This window comes from Scylla paramamosain, chromosome 6 (assembly GCF_035594125.1).
Source record: "Scylla paramamosain isolate STU-SP2022 chromosome 6, ASM3559412v1, whole genome shotgun sequence".
Taxonomy (NCBI): Eukaryota; Metazoa; Arthropoda; class Malacostraca; order Decapoda; family Portunidae; genus Scylla; species Scylla paramamosain.
In genome coordinates this window covers 14771997-14793554 of record NC_087156.1, presented here as the reverse complement: position 1 = coordinate 14793554, position 21558 = coordinate 14771997, and the positions used below count along the sequence as shown (strand labels likewise).

General features: G+C 37.7%; 2 protein-coding genes across 8 annotated transcripts in view; one reads left to right on the top strand and one right to left on the bottom strand.

Moving 5' to 3' along the window:
• The window catches only part of LOC135101336 (glycine receptor subunit alpha-4-like), a 97698-nt gene that overhangs the window by 58873 nt on the left and 17267 nt on the right, over nt 1–21558 (top strand). For 4 of the 6 annotated variants that reach the window (XR_010269215.1, XR_010269214.1, XM_064005191.1 and 1 more), the window contains exons 3-4: nt 12201–12490; nt 19331–19398. Coding sequence is in view for 2 of the 6 variants with exons in the window: in XM_064005191.1 (XP_063861261.1) it covers nt 12201–12490; nt 19331–19398 (358 nt within the window). In the remaining 4 variants the exon portion in view is untranslated. Of the gene's footprint in view, nt 1–12200; nt 12491–14781; nt 15584–19330; nt 19399–21558 lie in introns of those variants that run through there. The other 2 variants (XR_010269217.1, XR_010269216.1) reach the window with 2 other exon arrangements.
• On the bottom strand, nt 957–7745 carry LOC135101332 (uncharacterized). 2 transcript variants are annotated; one of them, XR_010269212.1, is made up of 2 exons: nt 1613–7745; nt 957–1418 (listed from the first exon to the last, which is right to left on the bottom strand). XR_010269212.1 is itself a non-coding variant. In XM_064005177.1 (2 exons), exon 2 carries the CDS (start codon nt 6650–6652, stop codon nt 2024–2026), a length of 4629 nt encoding a protein of 1542 aa, XP_063861247.1. In that variant the 5' UTR covers nt 6653–7165; nt 7360–7745; the 3' UTR covers nt 957–2023. The 2 variants fall into 2 exon arrangements, 1 of the variants encoding a protein (XP_063861247.1); XM_064005177.1 differs by having other exon boundaries at nt 957–7165; nt 7360–7745.

The window sequence follows — 21558 nt, the reverse complement described above, 5'->3', positions numbered from 1 at the left end:
TAGTTTGTATTAGTTCAACTCGGTTTCTTTTCAAAGTAAATTTTACTTTTTTTCAATTACATTTCAGTTTCATTTCACGGATTACCAGTATCAGTTCCATCTTAATCATAATTCAGTTCATATTTCCCCTCAACATTAGTGGTTTTCTCTCCCTTACTAAGCCGTTCGTGAGCCAAGATGAAGGATATATGTAACAGATAGTAAAAACGGAACCTCCGCCTCGGTCGACGTTCATATGGGTGCAATGGAAATCAAGCAAATACAATTGTGTGTAAAGAGATCACAGTAAATAGGGATGAACGAGACTGCACGATGCATGCTTAGTAAAAAAAAAAAAAAAAGGGCCAACTTAGTGCACAGAACACTGCATGCAATACTAGTATATTTTTTATACCCGCGGCGCATGTGTCTTAAAAACCAACTTAAAAGGCGGGTCTTCAAGAGAGCACACGCCGTGCATGCGCAGGATACTCAAATTATTGCACGGGTGCCCGCAATACAGCACACGTAACACTGGTATATAATAATGATTTTTTTTTTCTTTTTTTTATTCATGGACGTTGTTTCTCGTATAGCTGGAGCCTTTCTTGCTCCCCTGTGCTTTCCATCAGGACTCGAGGCGTTGTTAGTCTTGATGAATGCGAAGGATGGTCTTGTATCTCACCTCCCAGATACCACTTTTCTTTTAGCATTTACTCTTTATGACATCCTTTCCTTCCACACCCACTTACCGCCCCGTTGTATCATGCTTCCCTGCATCCCTCTCCTGCAATTCTCAACCTATCCTGTTCCTCCTTTCCTTCTATATCTTCTCACTTCCCATAGATCCCTATCCAGTTATCTTCCTCCTCTCCGTTATTTCTTTTCCCTTCTATCCTGACCTGTTTCTCCCTTCCTCTCTCATGCAGTGTTCTCCCCTCCCTACTGTAGCGTTAGGGCAATCCACAGGCGAGCAATGTGTTGCAACATTTATTGTAGCGCTCCAACCTGTGGGTCCAGGATAAATCAGCCCGATACCAAATCATGGTAAAATCATATGAGCGTAGAAACACTAAAAATACAAAAATAATCACTACATAACATGATCAGACCTTGAATAGTTCCCATGTACCTCATAGTATAATAAGTACAGAAATCACAAAAATATCTCTGCAGTTCACAATATGATAAACCTCCCAAACAATGGATAAATACCCTGTGTGACTCACATCATTATAAAGCTCAGAAAATCCTCATACATATCACTGTAAATCATAGCATGACAAAAATCACACAAATACACAATAACCATAACACTCACAACATTGCCAGCGTCAGTTGTGTTGAAAATACTATGGCGTGGAATCCCCAACAGCCGGATACGTCACTGGTGCTTTGATAATTGATAGGTAATCCACTGACGTCTCACTTTCATAACCCTACAAACCACAGACATGTCAATATCTCATTCCCTGATCATATGATTAGTATAATTTAATAAACACAATCATAGGCACTAATAACCCATGATTGATAACAAGTGGTACAGAAATAATGTTGAGCACATGAAGCAAATTGTAACTACTATGAAGATAACCCTGAACAATAATCATGTAAAGGTTATAACACTTACAGTCTATAGAACAGGAGGGGCGACCTTATTCCCGAGTCCTACGAGGGAGACCCGTAGCTAGCAAACCGTCTCCACTTGTCTCACTCTCCTGTCTGTCAGTGTCTATATCAGGCCGCGCGGGCCTCCACAACAACCGTGTGCCACTCCGCATAAACTATACTCTTTAACAAATCCATTGTAGTCTACTTATACAGTATTTTTATCACATCAAATATCAAATACACAATTTACGGACAAATACATACATAGTTGGTGTAAACTCGTTCAGCATACAATAAGAAGTATATTAAGAGAAATAAAACAAATAATATTGGAACCATACCACTGACGGGTAGCACGAACGTAAAATAAACTTAACTTAACATGCGCATAATCATGTTACACTCCCCACCCCAAGAAAAAGAATTAAAATTATTGTTCTTCGATCGGAAGTATCAACACAAGTTTGTGGACAGATCTGTTAACCTTTATATCTTGATGACCCTTATACATGCTATTTCCGCTTTGTAACTTGTATCTAATTTGTACATCTCTAACCTTACCATCAGAACTCGGTAAAACTTGACACACTTCAGCAAGTTTCCAATGCCCTTTCAAATTATTACTATCCTGCACCAAAACAATATCTCCCACTCGGAGATTTCTTTTCTCACAATGCCATTTTTGTTGTACAATTAATGTTGAAAAATAATGCATCATCCATTTCTTCCAGAAGGATTTTACAATTGCATTGATGAACCTTTGGCGAGTCCTTGTGTTTGTACTGCTGTCAAATACACCTTCTGGTGTGTGTACACTTGCACGCCCTAGTATTAGATCATTTGGACAAAGATAAGATCCCTTAGTACAGTCTGAACCATTTTTCATACCTATTGGTCTCTCGTTCAACATATTTGCAATCTCAAACATTGCTGATTGTAATTCACCAAATGTCAATGTACTGTCACCTATTACTCTGGTCATAACTCTCTTCACCAATTTTACCATAGCTTCTGAGCACCCATTCTCCCATGGAGCATCAGCAGATTTTGTAAATTTCCACTCCATACCGCCTTCTCGGCTAAATTGTGATAATTTTTCCTGGTCTTGAGTCAAGAAACAAACTTCTTTACTTGCCAATTTGAGTTGTGAACCATGGTCGGAATACATTGAGTGAGGGAAGCCTCTGATGGCTGTAAACCTACGAAGAGTAGTGATGAGACTGTCAGTATCATACCCTTCTACTAAGTCAACATATGATGCTCTTGTGCTGAGACAATTTACTACAACACCATACACCTTTTTTTTACATCTTCCTTTGACTGTATCCTTAATCATTAATGGGCCAAATAGATCAAGAGCAGAATGGTAAAAGGGAGGTGAAGGTTTCAACCTTTCTTCTGGTACTGGTCCCATGCTTTGTCCAATCACTTGTTTTTCTAAACGTCTGCATGTCACGCAGCGAGATTTAACTGATTTGATTAACTTTCTAGCTTGAGGAATCCAAAATTTAGCCTGTAGTTTACATAGAGTAGATTCAATCCCTCCATGGTCTTTATCATGAATATCCTTAATGCACACCTCTGTGAGTCTATGTTTAGTGGGAAGTAGAATGAAAGCTTCATTATTGTAATTATTCTTCAGCCATGCAGCAATTCTTGATCCTACATATATTATTCCATCCTTACAAAATGGACCTAACCGCTTGAACCTTTTTTCCCAGTTGTCTGTTAAAGAAATCTGGGCTCTTTTGATCCATAATATTTCTGCTTGTTTAAGTTGATCTACTGTTGGTGATGCCAGGATTCCCTTGAAAGAACGCGCATGAAGGGCATTCAAAACTCTTGCAGTGACTCCTATAATTTTGCGGTATGAATTAAATCTGTCTATGTCAAACATATTGCAGTCATTAATATGCCAGTTGTTTACTTCAGCTGTGTTAATGATGGACTTTATCTCTGGTGTAACAAACCCCATGGGATCAAATATTGTTGATATGTAACTAAGAGCCTTTCTTTTAGTTAGTGGATTTTGTGGTTCATCGGAATTACTCTTAACTTCAACACTGCAAGTCTGTTTACACGTACTTTTCATTTTCATCTTGAAACTTATTTCATCTTCTACAGGGTTCCATACTAATCCCAGAACCTTTTCTCCTGGTATACCTGACAAGTCCACATCATTTCCAACTTGGGTCTTCCCACTTATGATCCACTCCTTCATGTGAAAGTTTCCACGGTTCAGAATAAGCTCAACATCCTTTATGATCTGACTAGCCTTCTCTGTATCATTCATGCTATGTATGATATCATCCATGTAACTATCTTGCACAATTACGTTGGCTGCTTCAGGGAATTCCTCCTTGCATTTCTCAGCTGTTTGTCTCATAGCAAGTATAGCAATAGCCGGACTACAAATGTCTCCAAAGGGAACTGCTGTGAGGGCATAGTGGTCTGGGGCCCGATCCTCAAAGTCTCGCCAAAGAAACCTGTGTACGTGACTGTCAAATTCAGATAACCTGATGCTATTAAACATCTTGGCTATATCTCCAACAAATGCTATGGAACCTTCTCTGAATCTAAGTAAAAGACCAAAAAGACTGTTCATTACATTGGGACCCTTAGCCCAATAATTATTCAGCACATGACCATTATATGAGGCAGAAGCATTAAATACAATGCGAGTAGGGGTGGAAGCTGAACTTTGTTTCAACACCTCATGATGAGACAAATAGTGCACTGGACCTTTGTACCAATTTAACTCCTCCCTATTTAGTTTTCTAGCAACACCTCTCTTTAACATGTCATCAATTTGTACCTTGTAATTTTCTGTTGACCTACTGCCCAACTTCTTCAGTCGCTTTTCCGTACCTTTAAGTTTCATTAGTGCTACCCCAAAATTATTCGGCAAATGATGTGGATCTTTAATCCAAGGGTAATGTACAGTCCAGGTCTTCTCTTTCTCCTGATATTCAAGTCCACTGAGAATCAATTTCATTTCTTCTTCTTCCTTTACAGTTATGTGCGTCTCTCTATTGCAGTCTTTACAGTTAATGCAATTGGTACATTTGGGTCTACAATTTGTGCCTAGGTGATCCATTGCAAACAAATTATCTATATCCTCCTTAAAAGTTCTACAGATCTCCCCTTGAATTTCAAAAGTGTTAGATGTTAAGGACATGTGGTTTACTTGAGCCACATAGTGCTCTGTATATTCATTTTTGAGTTCTGGGTGCGATCCTCTGACACAATAGCCGAAGGGACCTTTCATGAGTTGCAATTTCCCTACAGTTTTAACAGTTGTAGGAATGATGTCACAACTGTCAGCACCAATCAAAAGATCAACTCTCCCATGAGGACGGAAAATATGCATTGACTGAGAAACTCCTAACTGAGAAAGAATTATGTCCATAGGGACTGGATTAACTTCTGAAGTGATTTCATCCATTCCTACACATTGTATTAAATATTGTTTACCTGTCTCATCTACAAGAGGCATTTTATACATTTTAGTGAATACAGTATCACTTACATTTCCAACTGTTGTCATAGTGATGTTATATGGTGTGCCACATAATCCTAAGTCCCGTGCTTTGCGATGAGTCACCAAGCTACTTGTACTGCCGGGATCAAAAAGAGTTACTAATGAGTCATCTTTACAGTTAACTTGACCAATCATCAGCAAAGTACAACCATCTGACTTGTTGGTGTGAATATTAATATCATTTTGATAAAGCAAATAGTGAAGTCTCGGATGATGTGGCTTACCACAAACATTACCATTTCCTAACTTCATGTAGCAACTGCGTTTTTCCTGACAATCCTTAGAACTGTGTCCCATTGCCAAACAGTGAAAACAAACATGGTTCTTCCGTAAAACCTCCATCTTGTTTGAGGGTTCCAAATTATGAAATGTGTTACAGCGACTGATAGTGTGCGAATCAGAATTGTGATACCAACAAAAGTTGGGGTTTCCGTAGTTTTGTCTATGACGTCCAACCTGTGAACCCCCACTAGATAGTGTTTGAGTGAACTTCTGCATTATACTTTCCATGTTAGCCTGATGTTCTGCTTGTTGAAGTTGCAACTTTTGCAATGTTCTCATAATTTGACTGTCATCCTCTTTTACCTCTACACTATGAACAGTAGCCTTGGAATTATGTGACCTCTTACGAACATCTTTGTCTATATAATCAAGGACATTCTTTTCTTCCTTCAAATACTTTAACAACTCAGGAAAAGCATTTACTTTATTTGACAGATTTTGGTAGATCTTAGTCCACTCTCTTTTTTGTTGGGGTGGAAGTATTTTCTCAATTAAGCTTATCACAATTACAGTGGACATCTGTACTTCTAAATTATTTTTACTCATGTCAGTCCAGCACTTTTCTATGACTTCCACGGTTTCTACAAATTTACCAGTATTGCCTTCAGCAATTGGCTTTAATTCTTGCAGTTGGTTGATAACAGTATCTGTCAATCTAACTGGATCAGCATACCTTTGGTCAAGACGACGGAACATTTCCTTGTAATCATCATCTACTCCATGTACTACACTTAGCGCTTCACCTGATAAGCACTGTTTTAAGGCAAAGGCATTTTCCCCATAATTGACAGTCATTATTTTATCATAGTTGCTGCGAAATGTCTGGTATTGGCGTATGTCACCTTCAAATTTAGGAGGTTCTATTGGCTTCACCTTAACCTTAGTTGCACTATCTGTTAAGGCTGTCTCCTTTTCCTTTTTACATAGCTGTAATAAAGTCTCACAAGCACCTGTCTTCAACAATTCTGCCTGAACTATATACTGTTCTTCATTCTTAAGTTTTCCATTAAAGTCCTCCTCCTCTTGATCACTCTCACATAATGCGTCCATCACATCCTCGTGTCGTCTCTCGAGTTCCCGAAAAGCGTCCTTTACTTCCTCATAATAATCCTCAATAATGCTAGATGGCTTACCCTGCTTCACTTGCTCAGAGAGTAGGTTACACTTCCTAGTTAGCTTTCCACGGGCTGTCCCTCGTAGTCTCCGTCGGCGCTCAAGGTCCTCCGTCTTGGGCATGGTTGTGGGTGTTGTTGGAATGTAGCGTTAGGGCAATCCACAGGCGAGCAATGTGTTGCAACATTTATTGTAGCGCTCCAACCTGTGGGTCCAGGATAAATCAGCCCGATACCAAATCATGGTAAAATCATATGAGCGTAGAAACACTAAAAATACAAAAATAATCACTACATAACATGATCAGACCTTGAATAGTTCCCATGTACCTCATAGTATAATAAGTACAGAAATCACAAAAATATCTCTGCAGTTCACAATATGATAAACCTCCCAAACAATGGATAAATACCCTGTGTGACTCACATCATTATAAAGCTCAGAAAATCCTCATACATATCACTGTAAATCATAGCATGACAAAAATCACACAAATACACAATAACCATAACACTCACAACATTGCCAGCGTCAGTTGTGTTGAAAATACTATGGCGTGGAATCCCCAACAGCCGGATACGTCACTGGTGCTTTGATAATTGATAGGTAATCCACTGACGTCTCACTTTCATAACCCTACAAACCACAGACATGTCAATATCTCATTCCCTGATCATATGATTAGTATAATTTAATAAACACAATCATAGGCACTAATAACCCATGATTGATAACAAGTGGTACAGAAATAATGTTGAGCACATGAAGCAAATTGTAACTACTATGAAGATAACCCTGAACAATAATCATGTAAAGGTTATAACACTTACAGTCTATAGAACAGGAGGGGCGACCTTATTCCCGAGTCCTACGAGGGAGACCCGTAGCTAGCAAACCGTCTCCACTTGTCTCACTCTCCTGTCTGTCAGTGTCTATATCAGGCCGCGCGGGCCTCCACAACAACCGTGTGCCACTCCGCATAAACTATACTCTTTAACAAATCCATTGTAGTCTACTTATACAGTATTTTTATCACATCAAATATCAAATACACAATTTACGGACAAATACATACATAGTTGGTGTAAACTCGTTCAGCATACAATAAGAAGTATATTAAGAGAAATAAAACAAATAATATTGGAACCATACCACTGACGGGTAGCACGAACGTAAAATAAACTTAACTTAACATGCGCATAATCATGTTACAATTTATTCATGGACGTTGTTTCTCGTATAGCTGGAGCCTTTCTTGCTCCCCTGTGCTTTCCATCAGGACTCGAGGCGTTGTTAGTCTTGATGAATGCGAAGGATGGTCTTGTATCTCACCTCCCAGATACCACTTTTCTTTTAGCATTTACTCTTTATGACATCCTTTCCTTCCACACCCACTTACCGCCCCGTTGTATCATGCTTCCCTGCATCCCTCTCCTGCAATTCTCAACCTATCCTGTTCCTCCTTTCCTTCTATATCTTCTCACTTCCCATAGATCCCTATCCAGTTATCTTCCTCCTCTCCGTTATTTCTTTTCCCTTCTATCCTGACCTGTTTCTCCCTTCCTCTCTCATGCAGTGTTCTCCCCTCCCTACTATCCCACGTTCTCCTTCCCTCCTGTCCCGCTCTTTTATCTCCACTCCCTCCCTTTCCCTTATTTATTTTTACCTTGTCACCCCTCATTTTTCTCCGCTCCAACCTCTCCCTTCTTCTCGTCTCTTTCGTTTATTCGACTCTCACTTTTTATTCTTTCATTTCTCCACAGCTCCATCACAATATTTTTCCATTTTTCCTCTTGCCTTTTTTTTGTTCCATACTTTATCATTTTTACATTTCGTGAGATAAAATTATTCAGCTTTCCTTTCTTCGTTTTCTTTTTCTTCTCCCCACTTTTTACGTGCGACTTCTTACGTATCCTCAGTACCTACATGTAGTATTTTACTGTAAAATATATTTTTCGTTCATGTTTCTTTCCTATTTTCTTGCATTTTATCCTTCGGAGACTGTTGCTTACATGGTGCTGGGGAGAGAGAGAGAGAGAGAGAGAGAGAGAGAGAGAGAGAGAGAGAGAGAGAGAGAGAGAGGGTAGATGGATAGGACGTCTTACCGTGAATATCCAACTGAGTGAAATCTCAAGAGAGAGAGAGAGAGAGAGAGAGAGAGAGAGAGAGAGAGAGAGAGAGAGAGAGAGAGAGACGAGAAACAAGGGACCACCTAGAATGGCTCTTCGCTGGGGTTACGAGAGCACAATGTTGTTTGGTGCAACACACACACACACACACACACACACACACACACACACACACACACAGGGACGTAAGTGTTAAAGGGGAAGGAATAGTTTCATAAATAAATGTGTAAAAGTAGTGTGTATTCCATAGACATTACGTTTTTTTTTTTCTTTCTTTCTTTCGAACAAATACACTTCCTTTTCATATAGCTGTTGGAGACGCCGCTTGATTTCTTTAGGCCATGTCGATGATCTAACTATATGTACGTAATCGAGTTTGTATTCCCTAACTTAACGCGGCCATCCCTTCCGTCTAGTCTTGGGAATGTTGTCATCTGGTGCGTTATGGAAGCTGTATCTCGATGGGCGGGGCTTAGCGTGAACCTGGGCCCTATTTTGATGGTGTTCGGTGTTCTCTTATGATGATTTTAGACCACAGATGAACGGTCGTTTTCATTATCTCTCTCTCTCTCTCTCTCTCTCTCTCTCTCTCTCTCTCTCTCTCTCTCTCTCTCTCTCTCTGGAAATGCAGAATAAATGTTAAACTATTGTTATTATTATCATGAAAGCATTAGAAACTCCCAATAACTTCCACTGGATCCCATGAACACTAATACGAAACGCTGGAACGTGTATCTCTCAATACAGCAACGTTAACGCTAGACTATTTTTGTATTAACAATTATTTTAATTGAAATATTGCAGTAATGATGTATTAATATGCCAAGCCCAAGAGAAACAGGAAATATAACATACTTTTATCAGGTTCCGTGGGCAGAAAATCGTGGACGCTGGAAACATCTGGCATTAGTCCTCTCTCAACTTACATGATTGAACTTTGTATCTATTTTTTATCATCTTCCGCATCATGAAGGAACAACGATACAGTCTCATAAAGTTTTGTTGGATTTGGTTTTCTCAGTCTGGGAGCAACAGAGCACCGGAATGGAGGATTAAATAATTAAGGTTTGGTAGTGGGAACTCAGGTGAGGTGAGCGGGGTAACTTCAAAGGCGGGGCAGGGAGAACACCGGAACACCATCACACGTGATTTAATTTAATGTTTATCCTGATAGACCCGATGCTCTTCACAAGACTAGGCTAAGGAAAGAGGTGGGTGGGACCAACCTCGCCTTTTTTTTTTTTTTTTTTTTTTACTGGGGACCAAGTGGTTTTGGCACCAAGTGTCTCGAGCACCAAACGTCCTGAGGCCTATTTGCACTCAGGCCGATCTGTCTTGAGGATCATCTGACCTGAGAACCATCCGCCCCCCTATCAAGTGATCATAACTCCCAAGATTTTTTACGTCTACGTGTGTGTGTGTGTGTGTGTGTGTGTGTGACACACACACACACACACACACACACACACACACGAATGATAGAGGATTCATTGTAAGTACGTAATATCACTGTAAGGCCTAAAAGATAATGCTAAAGAAAGTGAAGAGGAAAAGAGGATAACCAGAGTCGTTCACCTTTTTCTTCGTGAATTTTCGAGGAGATTGGATTGATTGACTGATTGATTTGGTTTATGGCGCCGCAACATGAATAGGCTGGATGAATCTATAAAGGCAATGGTGAAATATTTACTCAGGAAGCGAGACTTGTACCTCCGGCTTGTGTATAGAGACGAGGATACACGAGGTGAGGAGAGATACTAGGAAACTTAGGGGTCTGTAACATAGGCATCTACAGCACTATCAACCAGCATTACAGTAAACTATATGTACGTAGGAGAGAAGGAACCATATTCTGAAAAATGTGTCCACATCTTAGCTCCAGCTTTTGTGGAAATCATTAGGGTTTTCACTGTATTATCATTATTACAGTGATAAAAAGATATATAGGAACTCATTATCTGTACTGGAAGCTATTGGGCTTTTTTTTTTAAGGGAATATTCATGGATTATATTAATTAACAAGGATTCACCATTATCAGTAGCAGAGAGAGAAATGAGAGTCTGACTAAATATCATTTTTGTGGCCTTTGAAAATAGTTGTTATGAGAGTCCAAAACGTTGAAGGATACTGGCCTTGGATAGTGCAAAGCAAGAGAACATATAGTGGAGGGAAGAGAGGATAATATACAAATCTGATTGGAAAACCCATGGTGTGTGTGTGTGTGTGTGTGTGTGTGTGTGTGTGTGTGTGTGTGTGTGTTGTACGAAAATTTGATCCCATGATTGTTTGTGAAATGCAATCTGCGAACATATTGCTCTCCAGATTCGGATTTGCAGAGAGAGAGAGAGAAAGAGAGAGAGAGAGAGAGAGAGAGAGAGAGAGAGAGAGAGAGAGAGAGAGAGAGAGAGAGAGAGAGAGAGAGAGAGATTTAATCACATACGCTGAAGATGTTATTTAATCGGAATCAAATTTGTGAAGCGGGACGATCAGGGATATTAGTTTTCATTAAATTGCTGCCCCTGGAGAGAGAGAGAGAGAGAGAGAGAGAGAGAGAGAGAGAGAGAGAGAGACGGTGATAGTTTGTAAAATTAAGTCGTACATGAGAATAAATTACACTCAGTTTGCTCTTCATTGATTCCATGTGTTATCGCAGTGCATATGAACTTGCGCCAACAAAATACCCTCACTCTGTTGTCTAAGGAACGCGTTATGATGGAAGAGCATCAGATGAACCAACAGAGTAATGAGTGACAGGTGGCTATTCTAGAAGGGAGAGGGAGGAAAGACGAAGTGAACTAACGGAGGAGGCAACTAGCGAGAGACAAGAACCAACCTTGTCGACTTAACTCGTTCACTGCTAGACTTTTTTTTTCCCCATAACCACTTAACAACTCTCTCTCTCTCTCTCTCTCTCTCTCTCTCTCTCTCTCTCTCTCTCTCTCTCTCTCTCATGTAAACAAATTCACGTAAACAATTTTTAGTGCTCTGAATGTTACCATAGGGCGACCATAGTAGTAGAGTAGTTAATAACCTGCTGTAGTAGAGGTTATTAGCGTTTTAAAGAATTGTATTCATTAATTGCATCATCAGTGGAAAAAAAAATCATGAAACCTTGATTAATCATCTCTATGTCCCTTTGAAATAGTCCTCGTGAAAGCCCAACGTGATTCAATGCTTATAACACACATTAGCTCTTTGTATATTCCGAGGACTTCATTATGAACTAAGTGCTATTGGTGATGTATGTTGTAGTATATAGTTACTGTAGTGTAGCATAGCCAGCCTGAACTTATATATTATTCCCAAGCCTGCGGAGTATTATAGGAAAGGAGATGCGTGTGGGATTCGGATAGACCTGAACCTTTTTTTCCTTTTCAAATCCGAGGCTTCATCTCTTATGTGCTGTGTTGATTTATTATTACCACTATGCATTCCTAACCTGAAACACGTTACATTTTATAATTTCAACGTGCATTTCTGTGTAGTATACCACGGAATCTTTTTATTTATCCAAGATTTCTAACTGGAGCTTTATTTACAGAAATGATGGTAGGGCTGGCAGCGATGTGAGCGAGGAGGACGCCACCGGCGGCGTCATTGACAGTAGTGCTGACGGAGTGATAAGAGAAGGAAGTAGTGTCAGTGGAAGAGGAGATGGAGCAGGAAAGGAAGCATCAGTACCGCCACCACCGCCAGCAGGAGGAAGGGGGAGAGGCGGCCCCAGGAAGTATAACATTCCCAGCAGTGAATTGAAGAAGCTTGACCAACTGTTTGTTTCCGAGGACGACAAGCTGACGTATGATCGCCGCCAGACGCCTTCTTACACTGCAGGTACTTGGAATAGAGCAAGGAGGCTATCTAGTCTAGGGTAGCGGGCAGAAAGCTAGTTAAAAATCTCAAATACTAGGTTGTGCTGATTATTTTCGAAAGTTGTTTTTTTCTTAGTATTGTTCCTTCTCTCCCTTCCATTACTGCGCAGCACAAGGGGGATCATGTAGTCTGGGGAACCTCTCAAATGGCAGGATGTTTTGATAGTTTCTATTTGTATTTTAGCTGTAAGTCACCTCCTATTACTACGTTTTTTTTTTTTCATAATATTACAGCTTTTCTACAGTAACTCCTGTTTCCTCCCTCCCTTTCTCTACTATTACAAACATTCCGTAATGAAAGATATGGTGAATTTCTCGAACCCCTTAAAATTTGTGCTTTAAGAGTTGCAAATCGAGAACACCATACATTTGCGTGCATGTATTCGTATTTTGTGACATTCTAAGCTTCTTGGTCATGTTTCTTTCATGCAGGGAAGTTTGGCAAGTGCAGAGAACGGCACGTAAAGTTTTGCAATTCGCTTCCGTTGCTTCAGATACTTAAATCACACACACACACACACACACACACACACACACACACACACACACACCATTTATTTTCTTCCCTAACTTACTACCAACTTTACGGTGGTGCTTATTGAAGGAACTTTTAGCAACAAATTTATAATGCGTAAATATATGGAAAAATTGTCAACGGCTTGCTCACGGAGAGTTCTAGGATGTAATTTTGCGCAATTTTTTTTTTTTTTTTTTTTTTTATGATCATAACCTCCAAATTTTGAGGCATATACATTTCTGGATAACAATTATATATTTTTTTTAAATCACGATCCACACAACGAAGCGATTAGCATTGACATTAATGACCTGAAGTAATTTAACCTAAGTCGGAGGGAAACGTCATTCAGCATTATCCGAAGCAAGGCCCTTAAGAGCGTCGATCGTGTGGCAGTGAACGAACCCAGACGCCGTATTGTGATCTGCCTCTCATTATTTTTGCAGTTTGTTATTTTGACATGCGAACATCATTTGCATTTGATATCATAATGTCCTTTCGTCTTGTCTTTCCTCTTTTTCTCCTCTTCCTTTTTGCTTTCTTACCTTCATTGCCTTTGTCATCGCTATTACGCCTCCATGTCTCTCTCCTTCCTCCTCACCCTTGTTTTCGCTCTCATCCCCTGCAAGACCATCAACATTATATTCCATTAATAAAGCAAGAAAGGGATTCTATCTCATGGCGAATAATCCGATAATCCCCTCTCTCTCTCTCTCTCTCTCTCTCTCTCTCATTTTTGCTTCCTGCGTCACTGAGCGGGGAAAATAAAGAACGGTAATGATGAACAATAATCAAGGTAGTTTAAATGTGAAGAAATATTAATGAATCTGCAGGCGTGAAATTGAAATGGAGATAAGTGACTGCCAAGAACGGCGGAGGTAATTAACTGGAGGAAAAGGAATTGGAGGAGGAGGAAGAAGAAGAAAAGGAGCTTCAGGTGTCTTCCAAAATTAGAACTACATCAAATATTTTTTTTAAACGCGAGGTCTTAACGCGCTTGCACTGCGTTTTGATCTTGCCCTCCCGCCAAAGTTCCCTGATTATTTTTTTTTTCTTTTTGTAAGGTGCGGTCTGGGTAAGGGCATTAAAAGTTATATATACGTAAGAAAAAGAAAGCCCTGTGAAAGTTCCAGTCCCAATAGAGTGCGGTCAAAGAAGAATGAATTAACCAAAATTTGAGGTCAAAGAAGGATGGATTAACCAGAATTTGAGGTGTTGAAACCTTCCTCTTGCAAGAATCCCCTTGATCTGCCGGCAGTCTCCTTACAAAGCAGAACAACTGTTGGGTTATTAAGAGATCAGAGGACTTGAGACAAAGGGGAAAGCATGAAGCACTATATTAGTGTGAAAGTGCAAGAAAGACTCTCTCTCTCTCTCTCTCTCTCTCTCTCTCTCTCTCTCTCTCTCTCTCTCTCCAGCGTTCACAAGGAGCAGACGTGTGTTGTGGTGCTCCTGAACATTTACTCTCCAATCTCTACTGAACATATTCCGGCTCTATCCCTGTCAAAATGGATACCTCGAGCTTGAAGACTTTTGGCTACACAAGATCAAGCTTATCGTAGTGCTTTAGAAACTTTCTTGAAAAATGTGAAGGACGATACGAGGGCAATGCAAACTAGCATTAATGACCTTACTACTAGTCTGGAATTTACTCAACGAGAAGTAGAGGATTTGAAGCAGGAAGTGAAACAGCGTAAGGAAGAAAATAGAACCTGCCATGAAGTTATTAACACCTTAATGGAAAAAATAGACAAGAGTGAAGAAAGATGTAAGGAATTAGAAGACAGCGAATTATCAGGAGGATTATAACCGGCGAAACAACCTGCAAATTGTTGGTGTTGAAGAGCCGCCAGAGGAAGAAACATGGGAACAGACAGCTGTTAAGGTCTCGGAACTCCTAACCAACAAGTTGGAGCTACCAAACATCGAGGTGGAGCGTGCACACCGTGTAGGACAACGTGACGACCATCGGCACCACACCATAGTCGCCCGCTTTACAAGGTATGGAGACCGAGAGGCTGTCCTGAGGAACGTAACAAAGCTAAAAGGAACAAGAATTTATATTAACGAAGATCTGTGTCCAGCATCCCAGAACATAGGAAAAGCTCAAATGCCAGCCATGAAACAAGCTAAAAGTGAGGGAAAACTGGCGTACTCCCGCCACACTAAAGTGATTATTAAGGAATGACCGAACAGTGGCGGTTCATCGAGGAGGGTCGTTACTACAGGTGCCTCGACTCATGGATCGTCTGACCGGCCTGATGACGTGTCGAATGGCGGCAGTGCAGTGGGCAGCGACGGCAGTGTGGTGGTTGTTAAAGACCGGGACACACTTCCCGATGAGGATAGTACTGTCACCGACGCCACGATGGCTTCTGCTGCTGACGGCTCATCTGCCGTGAATACTGGTGGTGTGACCAGCGTTGCTGACAGGAAGAAGGACGCCACGACGACCAGGGACAACAGAACAGCTAGTAGGACAGAGGCTCAACGGACAACGAGATCCTCCCGTGGAGGAAGATAAGGTGTTTCAGATTGGTAATGTTATATTGATTACTCCATACCTAACTGATGGCTACCAATCCTATTTTTCCGTTTCATAGTTTAAACAACAGTGATCTGATTAATATTTTAAAAGAAGATTCATCTCATAACTTTCCCTTAAGTGTTATCGAAACAATGACACATGACCCTGTTAAAGATAATGATGCTTATACAATAGATGATTCACTCTTAAATACTATCCTTAACGAATCTAATTGTAGTTATTATTTTAGCGATAAAGAACACTCTGTACCCTCGAACTTAACTAGAACTTCCTTAGATATCCTGTTCCACAACATTAGTAGTGTACCATTACATCTTGACATTTTACTTGATCAACGTCTACCTTCATTTCATATGAAATTTCGTATTATAGGTTTGTGTGAGACGCGCCTTGGTGATGAAATCTGTGGTCATGATAAAATAAGGAATTACAATGGATATTTAAAAAACAAGAACACCAGTGGTGGTGGTGGTTAGCTCTGTACCTGCACAAATTATACGAAGGCTCTCTCATGCAGAACTATACTTTGCAATTACCCTACTTAGAATCTTTGTTTCTTGCTGTAACATAACCATATAAGTTTCTAGTAGGTTTACTTTACAGACCACCAAATTCAAGTATTAGTGACTTTTTATCATCATTAAGAGCTCTTGATTGGTATTATAAGTAGGGCACAATTACCAAGTTATATTTTAGGTGATTTTAATATAAACTTACTGGCTAAGCATGACTGTGTACAAAGCTTATCCGATTTATTTTACTTATACTCATTTTTTCCAGTGATAATTAAACCAACAAGAGTTACTAAGTCGTCAGCCAAATTAATAGATCATAATGGACGAATGATGTAAATCATAATTTTAGTGGAATAATTTATTCATCAATCAGTGATCATTTCCCAGTGTTTAGCTCGTTTTCTGCACCGTCATTTCACAAGTATTCGGATAAAATCATAACTAAAAGGATGATAAATGACAATTATAAAAAATGATTTTACAGCTGAGCTACAAGAATATAACTGGGTAGCAGCCATGACTAGCCCTTGCGTAAGTGACTGTTTAGACGTATACATAACAAAATTTTCAAGCATCTGTAACAAACATTTTCCAGTTAAAACCTTCATAATCAAACAAGTATAGTAATAAGCCTAACATAACTCAAGGCCTACGGAAATCTATAAAACAAAGAAACAGACTACAGAAACTTTACGCAAAATGGCCATTAACTTAGTGCAATATTAAAAAAATATAGAAATACATTAACTTCTTTAATCAGGATTGCCAAAGATAATTATAAGTCTAAATTTAAAGAAAATGCAGGAAATACTAAAAAAAAAACTGGGAGATGATTAATGGTATTATGGGTAAGAGTCTTCGGGAAAATCCTAAGTCTATAACATTTCATGGCAAAACTATTTCCCAGAGTAATGAGGTGGCTGAAGCTTTTAATGATTACTTCAGTAGCATTGCAAACAGCCTTGTTACAAACATTCCTCCACCACCAGTGCCATTCACTCGCTACTTACCGGAACCGACTCCATTTTCATTTTTTATTCAGCCAACCGTTCAAAAAGAAATTGAAAATATAATAAAACATTTGAAAATAGCTTCTCCCGGTTATGATGATATAGACGTTAAAGTAATAAAAAAGTGCAGTAATATAATATCCCCATTTTTAACTTACATAATTAATAAGTCTTTTGAAGAAGGCACTTTTCCTAAACATCTCCAGATGGCCAAAATTGTTCCAGTGTCTAAAAAAAAGGTGATAAACTACTTCATACAAAATATAGACCCATAGCTATCTTAACAACTTTTAGCAAAATATTTGAAAAGGTAATGGCCTCAAGACTCGTGGACTATCTCACTCAAAATTCAGTATTAATAGACCAACAGTTTGGATTTAGACCTAAATATAGTACCGAATTGGCCTTGCAACATTTATGTCAATATATTTATAATGCAATGGACGAAAAGTCTTACAGTATTACTGTATTTTGTGATTTAACCAAAGCTTTTGATACCATTTTTCATCCAATACTGCTAGAAAACTTAAAAACTATGGAATTCGAGGCACAGCTAATAATTGGTTTAAATTACCTTAGTCACAGACAACAGTTCACTATATATAATAATCAGTCATGTTCTCATAAAGAAATTACATATGGTGTTCCTCAAGGCTCAATATTAGGACCCTTACTATTTTTGGTATACAAGCTGTAGTGAAGTACTACTATTTTTACTTTTCGCTGACGACACATCAATACAACTCAAAAATAAAAATATTAAGGATTTGGAGAAAATTACAAATGAAGAGATGGTCAAGGTTACAAACTGGTTAAAAAGTAATAAGCTCACACTAAATATTAAAAAGACCAGTTTTATGATAAATCGACCACTGATGTCTCAACCACCCTTATTAACTATCAAAATTGACAATATTCCTATAAGCCAGCTCAGCGAAGTGAAATTCCTTGGAATTACTATTGATAATACCCTCAAATGGAACTCTCATATTGATACTTTGAAAACCAAACTTAGTAAAATAACAGGTCTATTGTATAGAATAAGGAATCAGCTGCCCATTGAATGTATGAAATTGATTTACATGTCAACGGTACATCCACATTTGTTGTATTGTTGTGCTGTGTGGGATGGAGCATTTAAAACTTTAATTAACAGTCTTTTTCTCACACAGAAGAAAATGCTTCGTATTATGTTCTACCGTCACCGTTATGATCACACTTCTCTCTTCACTGAACACAAAATACTTAAGCTCCATGACATCATAACATTACAGACCATTTCGTTTGTACATACATCGCTAAATTCCTTCCCTGTACACTGTGGCTTCCAACCAATAACAAGAAACAGACAAAACCTCCGTATTCCGCTGTGCCGCACCGACCAGGCACAGCAGTGTGTCCCAGTGCGGAGCTGCTGTCTCTGGAACACACTGCCACAGGATGTTAAAGGCATCACCCAACGGGACACTTTTAAGAAAAAAATCAAAATAACACTTCATAACACCCAGTAATGACAACTATAACTTGTCTAGTGATTTCAGTGCACTACACTTATTCATTTGTTATTACCCTATATTAATGTATGTTGTTAGTATTATTGTTAATATTATTATTGCTATTAATATTACGTTTTATGGTATTATCATTATTATTATTATTATTATTATTATTATTATTATTATTATTATTATATTATTTTCTACAATACATATTTTAATAGACAATGATCCACATCACATGTACCTGCTCAATTTACAAATAGTAGATGGTCCGTAGTAAAGATTCGGCTTATCGGACCATAGGCTATAAAATTGTACATATTTGTATATAAATGTTTTCTTAGGGGCCAATAAAATATCTTGTATCTACCATCTCGGCGCCGCCCATAAATTCCCTCCGTTCTTTGCTTTCCAACTACTTTTTTTCTCTCTCTGCCCATAAAACCGCCACCCCATTATCCCAGCCTCACCCAGACCTTTATCGTACTCCATCCATTTCTCTCCTTTTCTTATTTTGGATCCTTCCCCCAACCCACATCCTCCCCACTCCCGCCTCTCCTCTGCCTGCCTTTCCAACACCACTGTTCGCACTTGTAGTTCGAGACTTTAAACCCCTTAAATTATACGTACTCGACATTCTGGTCTTGTATGTGTGTTGGGAGGAGGGGGAGTTCACTGTCCAGTTCAACGCATTATTCTCTCTCCCTTCGCAGGATCGCCCACACGAGTCCATATCGAGATGTACATTCGGAGCTTCGGATCAATTAACCCGATACAGATGGTAAGTGAAGCATTTGAGATCCCTGCTGTCTTTTTTTTTTTTCTTTTTCCTCTATTTTCCTTCCTTTTGTTTTCCTCTACTTTTTTTTTATTTGTTTCTGTTTTGCTTATTCTTAATTTTTCCACATGGTTTATTCTTAACTAGTTTCATCCTATCATATTTCCATGTCATATATATATATATATATATATATATATATATATATATATATATATATATATATATATATATATATATATATATATATATATATATATACATATATATATATATATATATATACATATATATATATATACATATATATATATATATATATATATATATATATATATACATATATATATATATATATATATATACATATATATATATATACATATATATATATACATATATATATATATATATATATACATATATATATATATACATATATATATATACATATATATATACATATATATATATACATATATATATATATATATATATATATATATATATATATATATATATATATATATATATATATATATATATATATATATATATATATATACATATATACATATATATATATATATATATATATATATATATATATATATATATATATATATATATATATATATATATATATATATATATATATATATATATATATATATATATATATATATATATATATATATATATATATATATATATATATATATATATATATATATATATTATATATATATATATATATACATATATATATATACATATATATATATATACATATATATATATATACATATATATATATATATATATATATATATATATATATATATATATATATATATATATATATATATATTATAGATAAAGATATATATATATATATATATATATATATATATATATATATATATATATATATATATATATATTATAGATAAAGATATATATATATATATATATATATATATATATATATATATATATATATATATATATATATATATATATATATATATATATATATATATATATATATATATATTATAGATAAAGATATATATATATATATATATATATATATATATATATATATATATATATATATATATATATATATATATATATAGATAGATAGATAGATAGATAGATAGATAGATAGATAGATAGATATAGATAGGTATAGATATATATATATCATGAAACCCAGCTGTAACCTCACTGAACGTTTCCCTTTGTGTCTCGCAACACAAGAGGGTAGTCACAGCCTGCCCTCTAAAGACAACTCTCTTCCTCCACACAAAACTACAAGCACCTAATAACACACACACCCTTCACTCAAAAAAATTTAAAATCATGGCGACTCCTACACCAGCCTCGGAGTCCCCATCTGGGCAGGGGACCATAAATGTCCCCAGGTCGGACTGCCTTTCCGTCGACGACCCTAAGTGTCTTGACACCCCCCTCAACTTTTTCTTCATTAACTTCTGCAACATTCGCGGTCTAAGATCTAATTTTGAATCTGTAGAACGCCATCTCTCCTCTTCTAAACCTCATCTTCTTTTCCTCACTGAAACTCAGGTGTCTGAGGCAACTGACAGTAGCCCCTTTTCTGTTCCCTCCTACTTTCTCTATCCTCATTTTCGATCCAAAGCTGGATGCCTGCGTTTATGTGCGCAATGACTTAACCTGCTCTCGTGCCCACGCTCTTGAATCTTCCGAGTTTTCCACCATCTGGCTACGACTACAGAGTCATTCTCATACTAAATTTATCTGTGCTGTATACCTCTCTCCTAACTCCTCTGACTATAAGAAATTCTTTGACTACTTAACTTCCAAAGTGGAGCACATTCTGACCCTCTTCCCTTTTGCAGAGATCTCCATTCTTGGAGACTTCAATGTTCACCACTAGCTTTGGCTTTCCTCTCCCTTCACTGACCATCCTGGTGAACTAGCCTACAACTTTGCTATCCTCCATGACCTAGAGCAATTGGTGCAACACCCTACTCGTATTCCTGACTGTCTTGGAAATACGCCCAACATTCTTGACCTTTTCCTGACCTCTAATCCTTCTGCTTATGCTGTCACCCTTTCTTCTCCGTTGGGCTCCTCCGATCACAATCTCATATCTTTTATCTTGTCCTATCACTC

What these genes read in the sequence shown, in the direction of transcription:
- LOC135101332 (XM_064005177.1), bottom strand. Translation starts at nt 6,652, where the DNA reads ATGCCCAAGACGGAGGACCTTGAGCGCCGACGGAGACTACGAGGGACA.